The 20,626-nt window shown below is 34.1% G+C and overlaps 1 protein-coding gene across 2 annotated transcripts in view; it reads left to right on the forward strand.

The window, feature by feature from the left end:
* PARP8 (poly(ADP-ribose) polymerase family member 8) overlaps positions 1-20,626 on the forward strand; it is a 174,794-nt gene that overhangs the window by 79,793 nt on the left and 74,375 nt on the right. For both annotated transcript variants that reach the window (XM_064375965.1, XM_021670207.2), the window contains exons 4-8: positions 9,769-9,806; positions 16,886-16,975; positions 17,538-17,608; positions 19,094-19,171; positions 20,390-20,484. In XM_064375965.1, the coding sequence (XP_064232035.1) occupies positions 9,769-9,806; positions 16,886-16,975; positions 17,538-17,608; positions 19,094-19,171; positions 20,390-20,484 (372 nt within the window). The remainder of the gene's footprint in view (positions 1-9,768; positions 9,807-16,885; positions 16,976-17,537; positions 17,609-19,093; positions 19,172-20,389; positions 20,485-20,626) is intronic.

The following is a 20,626-nucleotide window of genomic DNA, read 5'->3' on the forward strand; positions in this document are numbered from 1 at the left end:
AATTTAATTCAAGCCTATCATACACTAAAGTGTGTGCTCTTTCTCCTGGTTGTAAAATAATTCTTATTTACACAGTAATTTTGTGAGAAAGGTTATTCAGACTTGGAAGATCAATGGGTTTATATATTTTTAACAAGTATTCATTCTACATATATTTATAGTGTTCCCACTATGTGCTAGGTAGATGGTAGGTACTGGAAACGGGAAGAAAACAAGTTTATTCTACTCTATGGATTTAGCAGGAATATTACTAAGTCATACAATCAGGCATATTTTCATACTGTCTAACTGCTCTGTAGTAAGATCTGATCAAATCTGGGAAAGGTCATCAGAAAGTTTTTTTCTAGGAGGTGACATCTGAATGGAGATCTGAAGGTTGAGACTGAGTTAACCAGTCAAAAGGGGTAGGAGGAAGGGAGAGAGAGAATTCCAGGCAGAGGGAGCACAACATGCTCAAGAACTGAAAGGAGGCTTTTTGTTGGAGCATAGAGAACACAGAATAGTGAGGCAAGACAAAGATGAGACGTGCAGATAGGCAAGATCTTGCAGGGGCTTTAGGTGCTGTTGAAATTGTGTTTGAGTGTGGCGTGGTGGCTCATGTCTGTAATCCCAGCACTTTAGGAGGTGCTTGAGGCCAAGGGTTTGAGACCAGCTTGGGCAACATCCTGAGGTCTCATGGGAGGATTGCTTGTTCTCAGGAAGTCGAGGCTGCAGTGAGCTGTGATTGCACCACTTCTCTTCAGCCTGGGCAATAGAGTCAGAACCTTGTCTCAAAAAAAAAAAAAATTATATTTGATATTCCACAAGAAATTAACTTGGAAAGAACTTATTTTATTTGCCTTAAATATTTGAGAAAGATGCTGAGGGTTGTATCATACTATCGAAGTTTGTTCTAAATATTTATAGTGTTTGTTCCCTTGCCTTGACAAAGCCTTAATTCAGCTATAGAGTCATTCAGTCATATTCAGTCTTGGTATGCTGTACAAATCTTTATAGCAGCTTTAAACTTTTTATGACCACATAACTTGAACTTAGATATACAACAGTGAAGGTAGAGACATCTAAATGTTAGTGAATATTTATCAAAAGTGTTCAGAGAAGAAAAGTTCAGATATTAAACTTTTGGGATAAAATATGGAAATAAGATTTGTATAATTAATTTAATGGAGGTGTCGGAAATATACTGTTGGCTCTTGCATGGAACTAAGGTAGTGTAAAAAACCCTTTTTCTCACTTGCTTTTAAAAATATCATTAGTAAAGCATGTATCAATGGTACTAATCAGTGTCAGACTTAGTTCTCTCAAGTTCCTCCCTGTTGAGAAAGTAGCTTATTTAGAAGTCCAGACATTTAACCGATCGTGTAATATTTAAGCACAGAAGTTGCTGACTTGGCCACTTGCCTAAAACACAAACAAACAAAAAACATTACTTTCGATCCTGTTACTTCACTTGCTGAAAGTATAAGTTAAAAAATTATCAAAAGCCCGGGTGAGGTGGCTCAAACTTGTAATCCTAGCACTTTGAGAGACTGAGGCAGGCAGATCACCTGAGGTCAGGAGTTTGAGATCAGCCTGGCCAACATGGTGAAACCCCATTTCTACTAAAAGCACAAAACTCAGCCAGGTGTGGTGGTGCACGCCTGTAACCCCAGCTACTCAGGAGGCTGAGGCAGAATAATTGCTTGAACCCAGGAGGCGGAGGTTGCAATGAGTTGAGGTTGCGCCACTGCACTCCGGCTTGAGTAACAAGAGCGAAACTCCATCTCAAAAAAAAAAAAAGTCAAAATAACTTTTGAAAATAGGAAAATATATTATTGAGAAACGAACATAATGTTTGTTGGGCAAGAATCTTCATCCTTTTACCTTTGTAAAGGGTAATACGTAATTTATTTCATAGGTGAGAAAGATGCATTTTTTAGAATGAGAACTTAAGTGTTTTTGTCTTCATGTTGAGTGGTTCCGAAGAAGGGTGGGGGCAGATATTGTGTGCAATAGCTCATATAATCCTATTCTTGGCAGTTTGGCTTAAAAACAAACACATTTTAGAATTTTAAATAGTGCTACCATTAATATTTTTGTAGCTAGTTTTTATTTTCCCACTCACATAATTACCTATGTTTGATAGATTTCAGATTGTGAAATTGTTAGATTAAATTAATAGAACAAAGTCCCAAATGGAGTGTGGGTTAAGGAGTTCTGTGCAGCAAGTAAATGGATTAAATCTACTGTCCTTAGATACAAGGACAGATGTTTCCTTCTTCCTGGGTACAAGGAGAGGAGTATGAGCTTGTAGGTGGTTAGTAGGAGACAGAATAGAGGGAATACCTTGATAACCATATGATAATCTCTCTTAATGTGGAAAGAAAGCATTCTGATGATAGTGAAAGGGTAGGTTGTTGCAGGGTGTTGGAAAGCTGTGAAAATTTGAAAAAGCAACTGAGAAAAAAAGGAGGTCTATGAAGAACAGGTTTCTGGGATTACTGAGCAAAATTGTTAGTAGATGATACTGAGAACCACATGTCTGTAGGGCACCAGGCCCCTTAGTTTCATTGTATTTTTCAGCAGCATTCAGAGCCCAGGTCCAGGAGTTGAGCATGCCAGATACGACTTAATCTGCAGTTTGGAGCTGTTAGGATCAGGTAGTCTGCAGCGGCAAGGTAGGGGCTGCACAATGGAGTTGAAGATGCTGTGGAGAGAGCAATTACGTATCTACAGTCATGGGAAGGTGACAGTGAAGCCCAGAGGGGCTGGTAAAGACAGAAAGAGTGAATGCATTGTTTGAGGATGTTATAAATAGGAGGAAAGGAGTAAGAGCTGGAAAATTATAAAATTGTGGTTAGAAAGTGGGACATGGGAATTTGAGATTTTAGAATGGGAGCCATTCACTTCTAATCAAGCTTGAAGGTAATAGCCATTTGGAGATTTGGTGAGCTAGAGGTAAGGGAAACAAGGCCATGGAACTATGTGCAGTTCAATGTTGTCCAAATGGATGTGGGTGATGTCAAGATTTTTGGTAAAGAGGAAAAGAAGGTCCTAGAACTCCCTAATCCTAGATAAATGACACAAGTGTTGTAGTTCATAGTGATGAAGAATGAGGATGCTGTAGCTGATTGACCTGTAATATTTAAAAATGGTTTTGGAAGATGAAATGATGATGAACATGAAAGCGCATGTTTTGGGGACCGAATGGCATGAAAGTAGCAAAGGTGAGCTTCTAGCATGGCCCAAATCACCTTCTAGCTTGAGATACTAGAGTTGGGTCTGGAGGTGGGTAGTGGGACAGTATCTCTTTCACTCTGCAGTACTCGAAGAGTAAGGAAGACAGAATTAAAAGTGCTGTTGATAATTTTCTTTTAGAAACCTCCAGTGTTTCTGGGTGTGAGATGTGGTCTCAGGTTTCAGCTGCTGACTTGCAAGTAAACAAAGACTGAGACCTAACCAGCCATGTTGACTCACATCTGTACTCCCAGAGCTTTGGGAGACTGAGGCCGTTGCATTCCAGCCTAGGTGACAAAGTGAATGTTTGTCTCTAAACAAATAAATAAATTAAATTAAAAATAAATTAATTAATTAAATAAAATTGAGGTTGGTACTCATAAGCATCTTAGCTAGGGTAGAGGATTGTTTGTCATGTGCAATTTTTTGTTTCTGCCTTTTGCTTTCTCTTATTTAAATTCTAAAAGTATGATCTAACTGGGAGGGATAAGAGATCTGAGGGTATAGTTATTGGAGAAATTGTTTTAATTAGCAGCTAAGTAAAAAGGTAATGTGCAATAAAATACTGGTTTTTACTTGTTCTGCCAAAAACTCTGGGTGTTGTTGAAAAATCAACAACTGAGGATCCAGGAGGTTTACGTTACAGATGGCAGTTATGGGCCTGCTTGTAAAATACAGATAATGAATTGGTACATCAAAAAAAGGCTTTTAAATCTAAAATTCTTTCATCTTCAAGACTAAGTTCCAATCTTTATTACATAAAAACTACCATCTTCCACTACTTTTGAAAGACTTTTCTTAGATCCATGAACTTGGGACTTCAGACCAAACTCTATTCTTAGCTCATTGCAGACATTTCAGAAGGAAAAGGATGGTAATGGAGTGATTGGGAAGCGAGGATACAAGAATGATCTTATGAAATGGTTTCAATTATAGGACTAAACAAATATATGAACAAAATACAGGATTAGGTAGATATGGAACAACTGAGGGCTGCTCTGGGAGCTCCTTTAGGAGTTGTTGACTATTGAGAGATGTCTTTGGCTGGGCCAGATGCTTTCAGAGCAGAAAGAGGTGAAAGTAACCGTTTGTTAGAAAATTATTGAGGTGTAATAAAATAATTTATAGATTCTGGTTTCAAAGTTTTGACTTTAAGGACCTTGCATCATGCTGTTCATATGGTATATACCAAACACGTATTTGACTTACTTGAGTTTCTCTGGCAAAGCACCTCTATGTAATTAATTGTAAGTTAGCTTATCCCAAAATTCTGAAGGCTTTTTTTCTCTAAATAGGAATTCAGAGCTTGCTCCAGAGATGTGAGGACAAAAGATAAGTACGACTTTTAAAAGGAATTCAGAGCTTGCTCCAGATTTTGCTTTCTTCTCATGTCCACCTTCTTTCACTTTCACTTCCGCTTCTTGACAATGTTTTCTGGCTGCTATATGGTATTTATTACGTACAGCACATACTAACAGTACTCTGCAATCTACTTGAGCTTTGCTCTTTGCGCTTTTTTTGGTACTACCCGTTAGAGCCTTGAGCTAATCATCCATGTCTGCTTGTACTAGATTGTTTCCCTTAGAACTCTGTAAGCCACAAAGTGAAACTGATGAGGATTTTACAGTCCTGGTGATTTTCCTTCTGGTATACTACCGAGAAAATGCTGTCGCACAAGGGGCTGATGAATCATTTTGTAGGATATCTGTTTTCTATTTTCTATTTGAAAAATTAGGTATGTTCATCAACATAGGAATGTCTCCTAATATCATGAGGACAATACAACCATAAAATAAAATCATCAGTTGGTTGGGGTCTCTGATAAATTTAACATATTGTACTTTTTAGCCACTTGAGTTCCCCAGAGAACATTCATTCATGTAAATTCACTTCTATAAATTTTAATTGCTTATACTGGAAGCTGACTAAAATTACTCAGCACCTGCTGCTATGTGTCTGGCATTGTCCTGGGGTCCTTGCACCTGTTAAGCCATTAAATCATCACAGCAGGCTCTTAAGGAAGATATGGACTCTTCCATTTTACTAAGTAGAGATTGAGCCTGTGAGTGTTTAACTAACTTTTCTTATGCCTCCCAGCTAGTTAAGCCTCAAAGCTGTATTGGACTCCTATTTGTCTATCTTGAACTACAACAGGCCCTCTAGCTGGAGGTAGACAAAGGAATGAATTAGGCCTCATTTTGGATTCAGACATTGATTTAGATGAAAAATGAAGCCAACTGTGGTTGGTTGCGACAGTAGGCTGTTGGGAATTAATTCAGCTTAGTACTGAGTATAATCTCTGGCATTGCCAGGCTTCTGTCACATAGTACTGCCAGATCAGAAAGGGTGCCTTGATCATCAGTTTTATTTCTACATAGTACCATTCGACAGTATAAGGGAATGGATCATGGGAAAATAATTTCATATGGGGTCATAGTGTACATTTCCCCCAGCTTGTTTGGGGCACCATTGTCATGGATATTTTATCTTCTAATATTTGGCATGTGATTCAGGGCCATGATTTCCAAAGCTGGGCTCTTGGCTAGGGTCCAACATCTGCCATTTGTTCCTGCGTTCTTATGCCCAATACATACCTTGTCACTGATATTTGCTAATACTTTACTACTATAGCTTCTTAATCCAATCTTTCTTTTCTTCAGTCTATCCTAAATAACAGCTATCAGAGTACATTGTTCAAAATACTAATTTTGCCTGGAAATACTATTACACGTCATATTCTATGATTCCATTTGTGTATCATTCTTGAAATGATAAAAAATTTAGAGCTAGGGAACTGGTTAGTGGCTGTTGGGCTTAAGGATGCTTATGTGAAGGGAAATGGATATGTCTCTAAAAAGGATAGCACAAGGAAATTTTTGTGTGATCAAATAGTTCTGTATTTTGTTTGCTGTAATGGGTACATGATGAACATGTGATAAAACAGCATAGAACTATACTCAAACTTTGCACTAATGTCAATTTCCTGGATTTGATATTCTTCTGTGAGCACATGATATGTAAGCAATGGAGGAAACTGGGTAATGTACATGAGACCTTTGTACAATCTTTTCAACTTTATGTGAGTCTATATTACATAAAAAGTAAAAAGTAAAAAAAAATACTACTATGCTTTAAAATGTTCATGTTCCTTTGTCATATTTATTATGTTTCATATTCTCTGGTTCTCTTTGAATTAATCATCCAAAGGTGTTGCCTCTGATATTTTTGTTTTCTATTTAAGTCTTACTTGGCATTAACACAATGTTTGGCTCATACCAGGTTACCAAAAAGTGCTCCTTGAATTAATACTGGGATTAATGGTTTTAATCCCAGTACTTTGGAACGCTGAGGCAGGAGGATCGCTTGAGGCCAGATGTTTGAGACCAGCCTGGGCAATATAGAGAGACCCGTCTCTACCAAAAATAAAATAAAGTAGCTGGATGTGGTGGTGCAAATCTGTAGTCCAAGCCAGCCAGGAGGCTGAAGGGGGCAGTTGCTTGAGCCCAGGAGTTTGAGGTTACAGTGAGGTGTGATCATGCCATTGCACTCCAGCCTGGGCAACAGAGCAAGACCTCATCTCTAAAAAAATTAAAAAACAATTGAACAACTAAATATGCCTTATGAAAGAAAAATGTATCAAACTTCGTCTCATTACTAATCATACTTCTTTTCTATTCATCTACTTATTCAGTTGTGTTTTATGTCTCTGCCTAATCTCTTTCCAAGGACTGAGTAGCATGCCAGGGACTTGACTGGTGGAGTTGGGAACTTAAGCTTGCCTGGAAGGGTTGCATTGCCTCCTGGCCAAAGTAGCAAAGCCTTAAGTCCAGATACCAATTCTAAGGGGCAATGACTTTTCAAGGACTTAGGACTCAAATACCATAAGGGCCAGATGAGTCAGGGAACCCAGAATATGAGCTGTGCTGACTCATGTTCACCCATTCATTCGTTAAAATTTATTGAGATTTGTCTTACAGCTCAGTGCATGGTCTATCTTGATACTCTGTAATTACAGTGTTCTATAAATCAGTTTCAAATATTCTGTGTCTTTAATTTTTTTTTTTGGCCTGGTTCTGTTAATTACTCAAATTATGATTGTTGCGTTGTTCATTTTTCCTGTATTTCTGTCAGGTTTAGCTTCATATATATTATGAAGCTTTGTTAGTAGGTACATACACATTTATGATTGATACGCCTTCTTCCTGATGAATTGACCCTTTTATCATTATGAATGACCTCTTTATATCTTCAGTCCTCAGTCTTCCGACGCTTATTGTTTGCATGGTGTATCTTTTCCAGTCTTTACTTTAAATAAATCTATATGTGTCATATTTAATGTGGATCTCTTAAAGATAGCACAGATCTTGCTTTTTTTAATCCATTCTGGTAATCTTTTTCTTTTATGCAGTGTGTCTTACTCCATTAACATTCAGTGCAGTTACTGATATGATTACACTCAGTCTCTACTTACTTTTTGTTTTCTATTTGTTCCTTTTGCTTTTTATTCCTCTGTTCCTCCTTTTCTGCTTTCTTTTGGATTAAATGATCCAAAATGATTTTTAGAATTGTGTAATTTATCTATTAGCTTTTAAAGCAGTTTGCGTGTGTGTACGTGTGTGTGTTTGTGTATACATGTGTTCTTGCTATAGGGATATTTCCTTAACTTTTCTGATAGTTATTATTTAGCATTAATATATTATTTGACATAATATTAAGGATTTTGAAACTTCATTTTACATAATATGCAAGGACATTGCAACTGTTTAAGGCCGTTCTATGCCTCCCTGTTACAATGCTGTAATTGTATGTATGTGAAGTGCTATAGCTTTACCTTTTAACAGTCAGATGTATTTTTAAAAGATTAAGAAAAATATCATATTTTATATTTACAGTTTTTGGTGCTTTTCATTCCTTTAACTTTCTGTCTGGTGTTTTTAATCCTGAAGAGCTTTGTTGAGGACGTCTTATACTGCATGTCTGCTGGGGACAAATTTTCACAATTTTCTTTTATCTGAAAGTTGTTTTGTTTTGCCTTCGTTTTTGGTGGATGTGCATGTGTAATTTATAGACTGAATACAGAATTCTGGACTGACAGTTGTCTCTTCCCCTCCCCAAAAGTCAACATTGATTCTTATCACTGTTTCCTTGTATGTAATATGTCGTTTTATTTTTCTCTGACTTCTCTTAGAATGTTTCCTTATATTTGGTTTTCAGCAGTTTGACTGCATGTACCTGAGTGTAATTTACTTTGTGTTTTCCTGTTTCAGATTTTCTGAGCTTCTTTATTCGACACATCTTTGTCTTTCACTAAAATTGGGAAATTTTCAGCCCTTCTTGATATTTTCTGCATTATTCTTCTTTTCCTCAGCCTTCTAAAACTCTAATTATACAAATGTTGTTCTTTTGCTAGTGCCCTAGACATCCCTGATAGTCTTTTTGTTTGTTTCTGTCTTCTTCAGATTGGTTTTTCCTTTACATCCATAAGTATACTTAAAATAACTGTTTTAACATTAAAATGGGCTAATCCTGACACTTGGGTCTTTTCTCTTGAAACTAGGTTACATTTTCCTATTTGGACATGTATTAAGTGATTTTGAATTGTATTGGATTCACCCTGTGAATGATACTTTGAGCAGATTCTGTCTTCTGTATGTTCCTTTAAAGAGAAGGAGTTTTTTCTTTTTTTTTTCTTAACAGGCAGATAATTTGGCTGAACTCAAACTAAATTTTGACCTTTCTGTGGCAGGTGGCAGCTTCACTGATGCAGTCAGATTGCTAATGCTAAACATGTGCTGTGTGTCATGCACTAAAATAAATGATGACACTACAAATATAGATCTTAACTTCATGGGGCTTGCTATCTAGTTGACAGAGATGGAAAAATGAACAGATAAATATATTCAATTTTCATATGTCATGAGATAGGTACATAGAGGCAGTGGGATTACTGAGAAAGAAGTTATGCAATTGTTAAAATATAATTTAAAAATTATTTAGAAACAATCCTTATGAAAATAGAAGGAAGTTTATTTATATATATGTGTGTGTGTGCACTCATGATGAAAGATTGATATGCTTCCATTATATTTTGTTAATTCTTTTGGGAAAAAACAATATTATCAAAAATACTTTATATTTTGGGGAAATAATATTAAAAAATTAAATTCTTGGGTGCTGTACTAAATAAGAGAAATACTTTTTTGGTAAGAAAAGATGATTTGATGAAATCTGAGCAAAGAAAACAAATGATCATATATTAGGAAATAATAGACCTTGCTGAAATAAAAGACCTATCTATACTAAAAGAAATGTCTTTGTTGGGAGGAAGATATTTCAAAGCTGTTAGACTAAGGCCCATTTAGACTAATGGAAAGTGTATCTTAAAAAAAATTTCTTATGTCAGATATAAAAGTGGTTTTCTAATCTGTTTTGGAAGTTACCTGCTTGTACTTGTATCTGTGTAACTGAATGGGTAACATGGGGTTGGTTTGTCTTTTGTAAAAGCCTGTCTACCTTAGCAGTAACTTGAGCCTTCTTTTCTTGTTTTAACAGTGTGTCCTACTCAGTACATGTATCTGAAGATTACCCAGGTATGCTTTTCTCCTTTTATTACAAATATTCATATCACAATTCCCTTGAATAGTTTTTTCTTCTGGAGATGTAAAACACATATAAATATATCTAGGGGTGAAGCATTGGCAGAGGAAGTCTTAAAGGTATAGAAGAATTCTGCTGACTGCCTGCAAAATACATGTCTTACTCTGAGACACAGTCCAGAATCAAAATAATTTTCCAATGAAAAGTTCTTTAAAGAGCCCTATGATAGTTCCAGCCTGTGCGTTTACATCATTACAATTAAAACAAAGATTCCCTCACCTGGTCTAATTGTTAGTTTTGAACATCATTTGGCCTTTCATAATGTAAAAATAATAGGTAACACTTATTTGTTTCAGTCATTTCTCTAAGTGTGTGTGTATCTATTTTTTCTTTTTAGTATTAAAAATAGTAATTAGTTTGTAGTTCGGTATAGAGATAATGTGAAAGTTACTTGTTTAGCATTTAAGTATTTTCTGTGGCAGTTTGCATTAAGCATTTAATCATTTGATAAGATTCTTACATTTGAAAATAATTTCTTAAATCACAAACTTCCTTACAATTATTTTGCTATGCTCTCCATATGTTTTAAGTGTAGTATTCTATAAAATGATTGCACAGTTATACAATGAAGTTACTCATTAAGGCTATGCCTATTTTTAGTAGTAACATAAAAAGTGGTCTAGAGAAATTTTAATGGAAGAACCAAGACAAGAAGTATTTATAAGAAAAGTGCTTTTTGTAGATGGTTATGCAGTCAGCCCTGTCTTATGGCATAGCATGTTTTTGATGCTGTGTTTGCCAAGTATGTTAGGAAAATAAAACCCCCACTATTTATTGTAAATATTAAAATTCTGTGCTTTTCATTTGAGGCAGATCATAGAGATGTCAGCCATGAGAGGTACAGGACTTTTAAGTCAAGGTGATAGAAATCATAGTACAAATTAAAGTGCAAGCTTAAGACACCAAGTGAATTATTCTGTAGCACAGGATGTGTGGTAGAAGATGTCTTTAGTAAACCAAGTGGACCAAGTGTTTAGCTCCCTCTTGTGGCCAAGAGGTATTACTTGGGTTTTTTTCTCACTTTACTGGAGTCCCACTTGGAAATGCCAATATACAAACATTGAAATTCTAAAATAAAGTATTGATTATCATTTGTGCTCTTTTTACTAATTCTTTAATTGTAGCAAGTTTGCAATGAATTTCCAGTACAACTTTATTTCCAAAAGGAAGGAGTGGAAATATATATATTTAATCTGTTTGATTAAAGTAGGTTGAGTTATGCTGCAATAAAATTCAATGACAGAACAGGGAGAATAGTGCATTCTGGTTTAAATACTGGGGCAGAATTTTCAATTGGTTGATATAACCAGTACATCAGAGTACACTGTACAGCACACAGTATACCAAGTATTAGCACATACACAATTTCACTTGATTCTCAATGCTAGTCTGTATGAAAGGCAGAACAGGGTAATTTATAATACAAATTTATACTTAGAGAAGCAGGCTGAGAGATGCTCAGTATTAAATAACATTTTCCCAAAACATGTAGTTTGGTAATAAAATCAAGTCTGTAATTCAGTTCTGATTCCTGTTGCCTCTGGGGGATTAGTGTTTGTATTTTTATGGCGCTTTCTTCACAGTGAACATTAAAATGACAATGTTTTCTGCATTATTAAATTTTAATTCACATTTATTTATACTAAGAGTTGTTAGTTAATATGCTTGACTTTTTAGATAGACATATTGTTTTAGAAGGTATGTGTTTGCTCTTCCTTTCCAACATTTATACCTGTTCTAGCTGGCACTGGAATAATTTTTTAATAATAGATATGATACTTGGCAGCTTTGTTCTTTTTCTCAGAATTAGTGAGCATGCTTCCATTTGTTTTCAGAAAGGAAATGATTCTTTTTCTCATTTATCAAGCTTGATTTTTCTTTTAAAAATGAATATTAAATTTTTATCAAGCTATTGTTTGGCATCTGTTGAGGTATCATATATACTTTTTCCTTTAGACAATAAAGTGACAAGTTATATTAGCAAATAATTCAATGTTGATCTATGAGAATTATGTGTTTTGTCATATACTTTAGCATTAAAGACTAATAGAATTAAGTTGCTGAAGGAATGAAACAACTCTGAGCATTTGCTAGGACATGCAAACAAATCTGTCTGAGCCCAGTATCTTTTAAGGGATGGTTCTGGGGCAGTTGTCTTATTTTTCTGCCATGATTATTATCTGTTCCATTTTCCTATTTCTTAGTCATTTAAAAATGTGTGCTCTTCTTGAAAGTTGCTAGGCTGGTGAAATGGCCAAATTTTTAGCAAAAGTACAGTATTTGGTCTGTAATTGTAAAAATCTTCCATGTCTCTGGTTATTTCTTCTGGCCCATTTTTATTGTCTATATTTGTTCTGTCCTTCCCCCATTGGTTTGTCTTCCAAATAATTTGCCCATTTCAAAGATTCTTTCAGACAAATAGCTCTCTTTAATGTTGTGTTCAGTTTCTTAATGTAGTAATCTTGATACTACCTTTATTAATTCCTTTTAATAATATACCTTGGGATTTCCCCGCTCCCCCCCCCACTTTTCCTGAATTATTTGGATTGATTATTAGCTAATTATCTAAGTTTGAATGTAGGAAATTTTCTTTGCTCTATGAAAATGTGTTAGTATTATCCTCCAAAGTCAAGATTATGTCACTCTGGCTTATGTCCCTGGGAACAGATTTGCCTTTTTATAATTGTGGTCTATTAATTAACTTGTGCCATCTATTGAAATTTATTTCATAGTTTGTTTTAGTGAAATGAAAATTTAAAGGGCCTTTAATGAGTCAGCATACATAATAGCATGTATATAAATGAAATACTAAATGATATGTTGACTGTTCACAATTAACTGAAGAAATAGAGCAGCCTTCTTATTTACTTGTATTTCTTTGTGGATTTTTACTGAAGACAGTTTTTTAAAAATGTAAGGTAATGGATCACACAGTAGTTGTGTATATTACAAGTCACAGGTTGACTCTGCTATAATAGCAGAGTTCTTTAATTTTCTCTTTCCACTTTTAATTAGAAAGGCTTACCTGCTGTTGGGAGTGGACTTTCTTATCCCTAGAATCTAGAGGAATGAAGGGGTACTTTCTGGAGCCTCTAGTACTTGTGAGTCCAAAGAGTCTTGACTTACATGATACACTTGAGCATTATGTATAGCTTGTGAATAAACCTCCTGAGAATTAGAATCCTATACAGTCTATATTAAATTATAGCCCCTAAAATATAATTGTTTTTATACCTAATAAGAATTTATATTTTATAAGATATTGCAACTTTTTAGTGACAATATTTTCCATATTTAAAGAAGCACATGGTACAATGACAAAGCATTGATTTTTGGATTCAGGCAGGTTCTAGTTTTACTACTTACTAGTGTATAATCAGTTAATTAATAAGTGGTTCGAACCAAGTATTTAATTTCTCTGAGCCTTAGTTTCCTAATATTTAAAATAGGGATAGTAATTGACTGTCATTGGAGATGATGTGAAATTATATAGAAAATTCAGCAAAAATATCCAGAATGTAATATAAAATCAATATAACTACTGTTTAGAGTTATAATTATTATTTATCTTAAGTTATATAGCAGTGAGGAATAGAATGACTTGACTTAAATGATGTTGTATTTGAAGTAGAATAAAAGCAATGGTTTAGTAAATACTTTTCCATAGTTCTGTTCATCTCTCCCCAAGTCCCAGGTGTCCATGAAAGTTCTGATAATTCTTGCATAGTGTTAGAGAAATGAAGAGAAAATATCCATGCTGTTAGCAGCTTTAACAAAGATTTGTAGGTCCTCTAAAAAACATCCACATTGAAAATCTAACTGTCCCAGAGGTTTTCAGGGGAAAAAAAAAAAAAGGCAGCTTAGAAGTCATGATGGAGAATTCCAGTGAAAGAATCTGAATTTAAAAACATTCTTATTCTGTCACTGACTCATTCTATCACTTAAGTACATTCTTTAACCCTTTTTACACTCCACTTTCTCCTCTAAACAAATATATTATTTTTACAGATGTCAGAATAATTTGAGGAAGATTTAGAAGTAATTAAGTAACAACAAAAAAGGCAACAGAATGAATTCATACAGATGAGATGATCATCAGAGATCATGAGCAAACCTTTCATCATTTTATAGCAAAGACTGTGGCTTAGGCTAAAGGAGAGCAACAGCTGGTTGGCGGTAGTGCTAGATTTTTCTAAATCTGAAAATATTTACTTGTCAAATAAAGACTGAATATATTCAAGGTATACAACATGATGATGTGATATGTGTATACATATGTAGTGATTACCATGATTAAATTAATTTAACATATCCATCACCACCCATGGTACACATTAAGTCCTGGAACTTGTTGATTTTACAGCTTAAAGTTTCTACCCTTTAACCAGCTTCTCCCTGTGTTCCCCAACCCCTGGCCACCATTGTTCTTATTCTCTGCTTGTACTAGTTCAACTTATTTAGATTCCACATGTAAGTGAAATCATGCAGTATTTATCTTTCTGTATCTGGCTTATTTCACTTGGCATAATGTCCTCCATGTTCATCCACGTTGTTGCAGATGGCAGGATTTCATTCCTTTTTAATTGCTGAATGGGTAAAAAAGAAGAAATAGATAAATTCCTAGAGACATACAGCCTATCAAGATGAATTTTAAAGAAATAACAGGCCAATAATCAATAAGGAGATCAAATCAGTAATCAAAAATCTTCCAAAAAAGAAAAGCTCAGGACCAGAGTGCTTTGAATTCAGAGTGATGTGAATTCTTTCAAAGAATTGAAGCAGCTTCTAGATTTGATGTGCTTTCTTTCCTGTCCTTCGTTTCTCACCATAACTTGGGTCTATCTCTGTGATCAGATCTGGCCTATTATGTAATAATGGCAATTTAATAAATAATGTCATGAAACCTGAAAACAGTTTTATTTGGGGTAAATTAAGCCGAAATAAGAAATTACATGTATTCTAATGCCTAAATACTAATTAAAATACAAACTGTACAAAATCTCTTAGAAAATGATATGTTTGAAAGCATAATCCCGTCCAGCCTATGCAACATACACAAAATTATATTCTCTTGAATCAAATCTTACTGTCTTCCAGTGTTGACACTTTATGTAAGGCAGTTTGATAGAAAATCCTTTCTATTTAGTTATTCACTCCCCTGTTTTCTTAAACATACTCTCTTAATTTACTTGACTCTTGGTGTTTTTGTAAAATCTCCCTCATTCCATGATTCTGTGAAATCGCCTGGAACTATCTACCTTATGGATTTTTCTGGATCTTCTCTTGTAATTGGTGGTCAGCTTTTGTTTCCATTGTTCTAAGGCTCCCTTCTAATACTCTTTTGCTCCTGAATGTTAGCTCCAGGGAATCCATCCTGCATAGGGAAAACAGATAATTAGGTTTATTAAGTAACAGCCGACTTCAAATCAATGAGACTCTGAGTGAGGGCTTAAGACATAATAAAAAAATTGGCTCTAATAGGCGTTTTTGATACTTACTGAAAGTATGAGGTTACTGACAGAAGAGACTCTGGATAAATGATCGAAGTCTCAACTAATGAGATATAATTAAAATAAATTTATATTAAACCTGTTTCTTAATCTGTGGTCTCACTTGATAAACATGAAAACCTCGCATCCTCCGTGAAAATATTGGAAAATTAAATAAAGCCAAATTTGTGATTGCACCAAACAAAATAATGAGGCAAACTTCTTTTGTCTCAAATCTAATTCATATCCACTTCTGCTTAGCTCCCTGAATGACTATTAAAGGCTTAGGTCTGTTGAGAATCTTTTGCAGCTAACCTGTACATACAGATCACTATCATTCACTTATTACTCAAGGTCTAAGAATAGTACAGATGTTTCCTTGGAAATAATGACTTAGCCATGTATCAATTAAAAATCATGTTCTCACTGTGCTGACACAATATTATGAAAACTGGGCTCAAAAATATCTTTTAATGTGTATTCACTGTATCATAAGAACACTAATTTTCCCTAGCAGAAATTGATCTATGCTTCTATTATTTGTGTGTGATATTTTATACTGTTTAGTAGGTCAGTGATGGGTGCATTATAGGACCATTATTAATGAATTGATGAAGTGTGTGTTAAAAAGCTCTTCTGAGAGATGCCCTGCAATCCTCAATGAGCAAAGAAAATAAATACCTAGGATTGTATTACCATTACTTGGAGACCTGTATTTGTCAGAGAAAGAGTGCTAAACTCATAAAAACATAATTTTTTTAAAGAGGAAACAAACAGTGAATAAGAAATTTAAGGACTCTATGGGCTAATTTAGTGTTCTGTGCATTCAACTGGTATAATGCATGCAGTTAATTTAATTTATAGAAGAATGATAATTGTGAGATTTATATCAATTTAAAAATATGTATTAGAGCAATATAAAAGGTGCAAATTACAACCAAGTCTTCAGCTCAAATTTTTGAATGATTTCACGATGAATCTTTTTTAATTTTTACTTTTTACTTTAGTGATTGGGGTTTTACCATGTGGGCCAGCCTGGTCTCAAACTCCTGACCTCAAGTGACCTGCCTGCCTAGGCCTCCCAAAGAGCTGGGACTACAGGCATGAGCCACTTCGTCTGGCCCACTAATGAATTTTTTTTTTTAATTGCAGCAAGTGCTCTTCTTTGGTTTTCTCTCTCTACTCACTAACTCTGTTTCCTATGGTAAGCACTGATATTGGGAAGGACCCCTTGCAGTGAGTTGAGGCACCCAGTTGCATCCAAATGATTCATTGCCATAAGGGATATTAAAGATGTACCTGGATAGTCTCTGCAAACGTCTTTAAAGAGACTATTTATAGTTACTTCACACATAAATCTGCAATTTACTTTATCATATTTTTTGAGTTTAATCGGAACAGTAGTGTGTGCTTTAGAGAGTTGGAACTAAAGTGATGTACATATACATTAGCTATTATTTTTATGAAGGATGTAGTTTTTAAACTTATGTGTTTAAAGATCTTTTTTTTTTTTTTTTTGGCAGATAATACATATGTGTCAAGTTCGGAGAATGATGAAGATGTGCTAGTTACTACAGAGCCAATACCAGTAATTTTTCATAGAATAGCAACAGGTAATAGTAATACTATTTTTATTCTAGGTTAATTTTTAAAATTGTATGTGGCCTTTTTGTTTATTTGTTTCATTTAGCCAGTATAACAGATATTTATCTTCTGTATCTATAAATCCAGTCTCCAGTCAAATTTTCTATCTAAAGTACATTTTTTTAACAATTTTGTAAATGCATAAATTTAAAGTAGTTTTTAAAAATCCTGTTTAAATGTTTTATGCTGACATTGCTTTTGTAAAAATATTTTCCTGCACAGTGAAAGACTGAATACTTTAAAACCACACTTACAGCAATGAAGATACCATGAAATACAAAGTGAGAGCTGAAGGAATTTGTGAAGCGGTTGTTTAGTTTAGTTCAATCACATCTTTCTGCACTGTGAAAAATCAGAATAGCTTGTGTACTGTGTAACTCTTCAACATGACGTAATTTCAAAATATCTCTTAATTCTTTTTCAAAGGAGATAGAACATCTAAAGGGTGGTTTTATACCAGAACTCATGAATGCTTGGTAAATAGCATGCTAAATAACAATCATATTTTTTTTAATTCTTACTTTCTTTCAGAATTAAGAAAAACAAATGACATTAACTGTTGCTTATCCATAAAATCCAAATTACAAAAGGAAAATGGGGAGGTATGTAAGTTATATTTTTTTATTTTCTTGAAACAGTATAGATATATTTAAAATTTACTGGGTCTTGGTAGTTAATATCATCATTACTGAAACCAAAATGGCATATGGTGAATGAAGCTCAAGCTAATGGCCCAGGGATGATTTATATGGTAGGGAGTGGCCTAAAATGAACTTTGAGAAGAAAGTTCCCTTTAAAATCATAGAAAGAAATGTCTGGTTTAAATCTAAATAAAATGTATATTTTAGAATAAGCTTAACTTATTCTGTATTCTTTCATCAAACAATGTAATTAACTGAGGAACACTCACGTAACTGATTTATAACTGCAGATGGCTATGCGTAATTTTGATGGGATCCTTAAAATTTTGTTTGTAAAAGACGATTTCTTTAGCCAAAGTAATACAGAGGATGTACATAGTCTTATTTTCTGTCAGTACTTAAAAATACAAACTTATCTTTTCTCTGCATTTCAAAAGACTTTACTTGAATCTATAAATAAATATCAGGATATTAAACAAACAAATTGAGTGCAATGGGACTGGCAATTCTTTGCTTTCAAATTACGCATTTGATTCACCCCTCCTCCTTCTGTTAGTGTTGCACCATTTATTGTTCCCTTCTTTATCCACATCGAGAATTATTGGTTGAACAAAAGGATTGATGAAACCAATAATTGTTAGAATTTTCTAAAACTCGAATTTCCTTTTGCACTTTTTGTTTGTTTGTTTTGTTTTCCTTAAGAACTTGAAATTCAGTGTAGAAGTTTAGGGATGGTTCCAAAACACTGGGTGAATGGATTCCTGTGTCCAAATAAGCTACATTTCTCCTATGTTAATAGGGCCACTGATAGGAATACCCCCATGAATTTTCACTGTTTGTACTTCAGACACATGGCTGATGTGGCTTGGGTAATTAGAAACTCAAACTTCAAGTTGAAGCATATTAAATTACCCTTTTGAAATCTGAATTCTGAAACAAATAATTTTTATATCAAAGTTCTCCTCATAATGTTTGATATTTATTTTCATAATTTGATTTTATATTATTGCATTTAAAGTTTCTTTTTTTTATACCATTGTTTAGAGTTGGCAGAGGAAGTAAGAACAGCCTGGGACAAATAATGCTGAGGAGCTTTTTAATAAAATTGAATTAGTATGAACTTGCCAAATGTTTTATCAGAGCAAAACTGAAGGTATAATTGATTATATATAAGTTTTTAATATACATCAAATATTGAATTGTGTATTTCCTATAAAATCAATGAAAGCGAACTTTAAAAAAAGATGTGCTTTAAAAAGAGCTGAATGCACTCACAAAGCCATTTGTCTTACTACCTTTGGTTTCGGGGTTACACTGCACCAAGAATGTTTTATATACAAAATCTGTAATGTATGTTCAAGGCCTGCCTATATATAGCCACTTGTTATTTTAGAAAGGTAAACTAATTTGACCATTAAAATTATTTTCTTACTTTATTATTTTAAGGAGTCAAGACAGAATAGTACAGTGGAGGAAGATTCTGAAGGTGACAATGATTCCGAAGAATTTTATTACGGAGGGCAGGTAAGGAAGCCTGGTCTTCCAAGTACCTAGTCTTAAAGTTCTAATAGCCATGTGGTCCTAGTGGAAATCTGTGCCTGAGAGTTAAGGGACCTGTGTGTTGTTCAGGGTTCTGTAACTAACAAAATCTATATAATTTATCCTTTTACATTTTCTACCTATTTTTAGAAATTGAGGTTCCCTTGAAGTTCTTTTAATTGTAATAATTTGTTTACATTGAAGTCATCTTAATTCATTAAATATATTTTGCAGATAGCATTTTATTGTGCCTTTGCCTCAAATTTCTTAAGCACATTGTATTCATTCACTGTTTTGAGGTAATGACACTTGTAACAAAGTGTATATTGTCAGTGTAGAAGCAGGTTAATCTTTATTAAATTTGATGGGCCTTAATTACTGAGCATCTTCATTATTTATTTACATTCATTGCCATTGAATTCTTGGCGTTGAAAATTGTTATGAAGGATCATCATAATTTAAATACATGAAAATAGCCTAGCCACATATATAAAATAACTCTTCAGAATTTTTTAGGGATAATGTTAAAATTAAACTGAGCAATTGATTTTAGGTTGTGGCTATATAATATGTGGTTCTCTTTCTATAAACTCCTTGAGCAAATGTGCTTTATAAGATGGATAGTATAATGGGAAGGTCTAAAATGTTAAAGAAGGACATTAAATCCAAAATCATGTAAAAGAGTGCAAGTAAATTTATTCAGAATAGTAATTTGTCAATCAAGCATGTGCAAGGCCACAGAGAGATAGACGTAATAAAATGGGCTTTCCTCTCTCCAAGAATGACTTTCTAGCAATGAGATAGTTTTCTCAATGAAATGATTCCTTTCCCAATATAACATTTCAACATTATACAAAATCATTCGTCCTGTTTGAGTTTTGTTTACACAACTAATTCTTACAGAGGGGAAGTAAATGCTTTTCTTCAGTCTTGAGATTCAGTCTTGAAGTTTTTTAGATTATCTGCCAGACACTTCAGTACTTTTTTACATTTGCTTTTTCTTCATATCAATGTAAACTAACTTTAAGTTCCAAATATAATCAATTATTCTAGTCATATGTGAACCTAATTAGTGAATATATTACTTTAATGAGGCTAAAAATGCCCATGGCAAAACGTACAGGGAGACTTGTCTCCAGAGATTGCTTATGTTTTTGATTCTTTGCACCTCTGAGACACTTTTAAATTATCACTTTTCATCAGGTGAACTATGATGGGGAACTCCACAAGCACCCACAGCTGGAAGCTGATTTATCAGCAGTGAGAGAGATATATGGGCCACATGCAGTTTCTCTCAGGTAAATAAATATTATTGGTGAATAAAATTAAAGTTTTGTGTTAAGACCTTGAAATTTAGTTTTGGAGTAATTTAAAGTACGTGAAAAATTTTGGGTTTCGATTGTATTTTAAAGTGTTTTAGAGAGAGTCTACTGTTTCTCC

This window comes from Aotus nancymaae, unplaced genomic scaffold (genome assembly GCF_030222135.1).
Source record: "Aotus nancymaae isolate 86718 unplaced genomic scaffold, 86718_ANA_hifiasm-v0.15.2.pri h1tg000014l, whole genome shotgun sequence".
NCBI classification, from domain to species: domain Eukaryota; kingdom Metazoa; phylum Chordata; class Mammalia; order Primates; family Aotidae; genus Aotus; species Aotus nancymaae.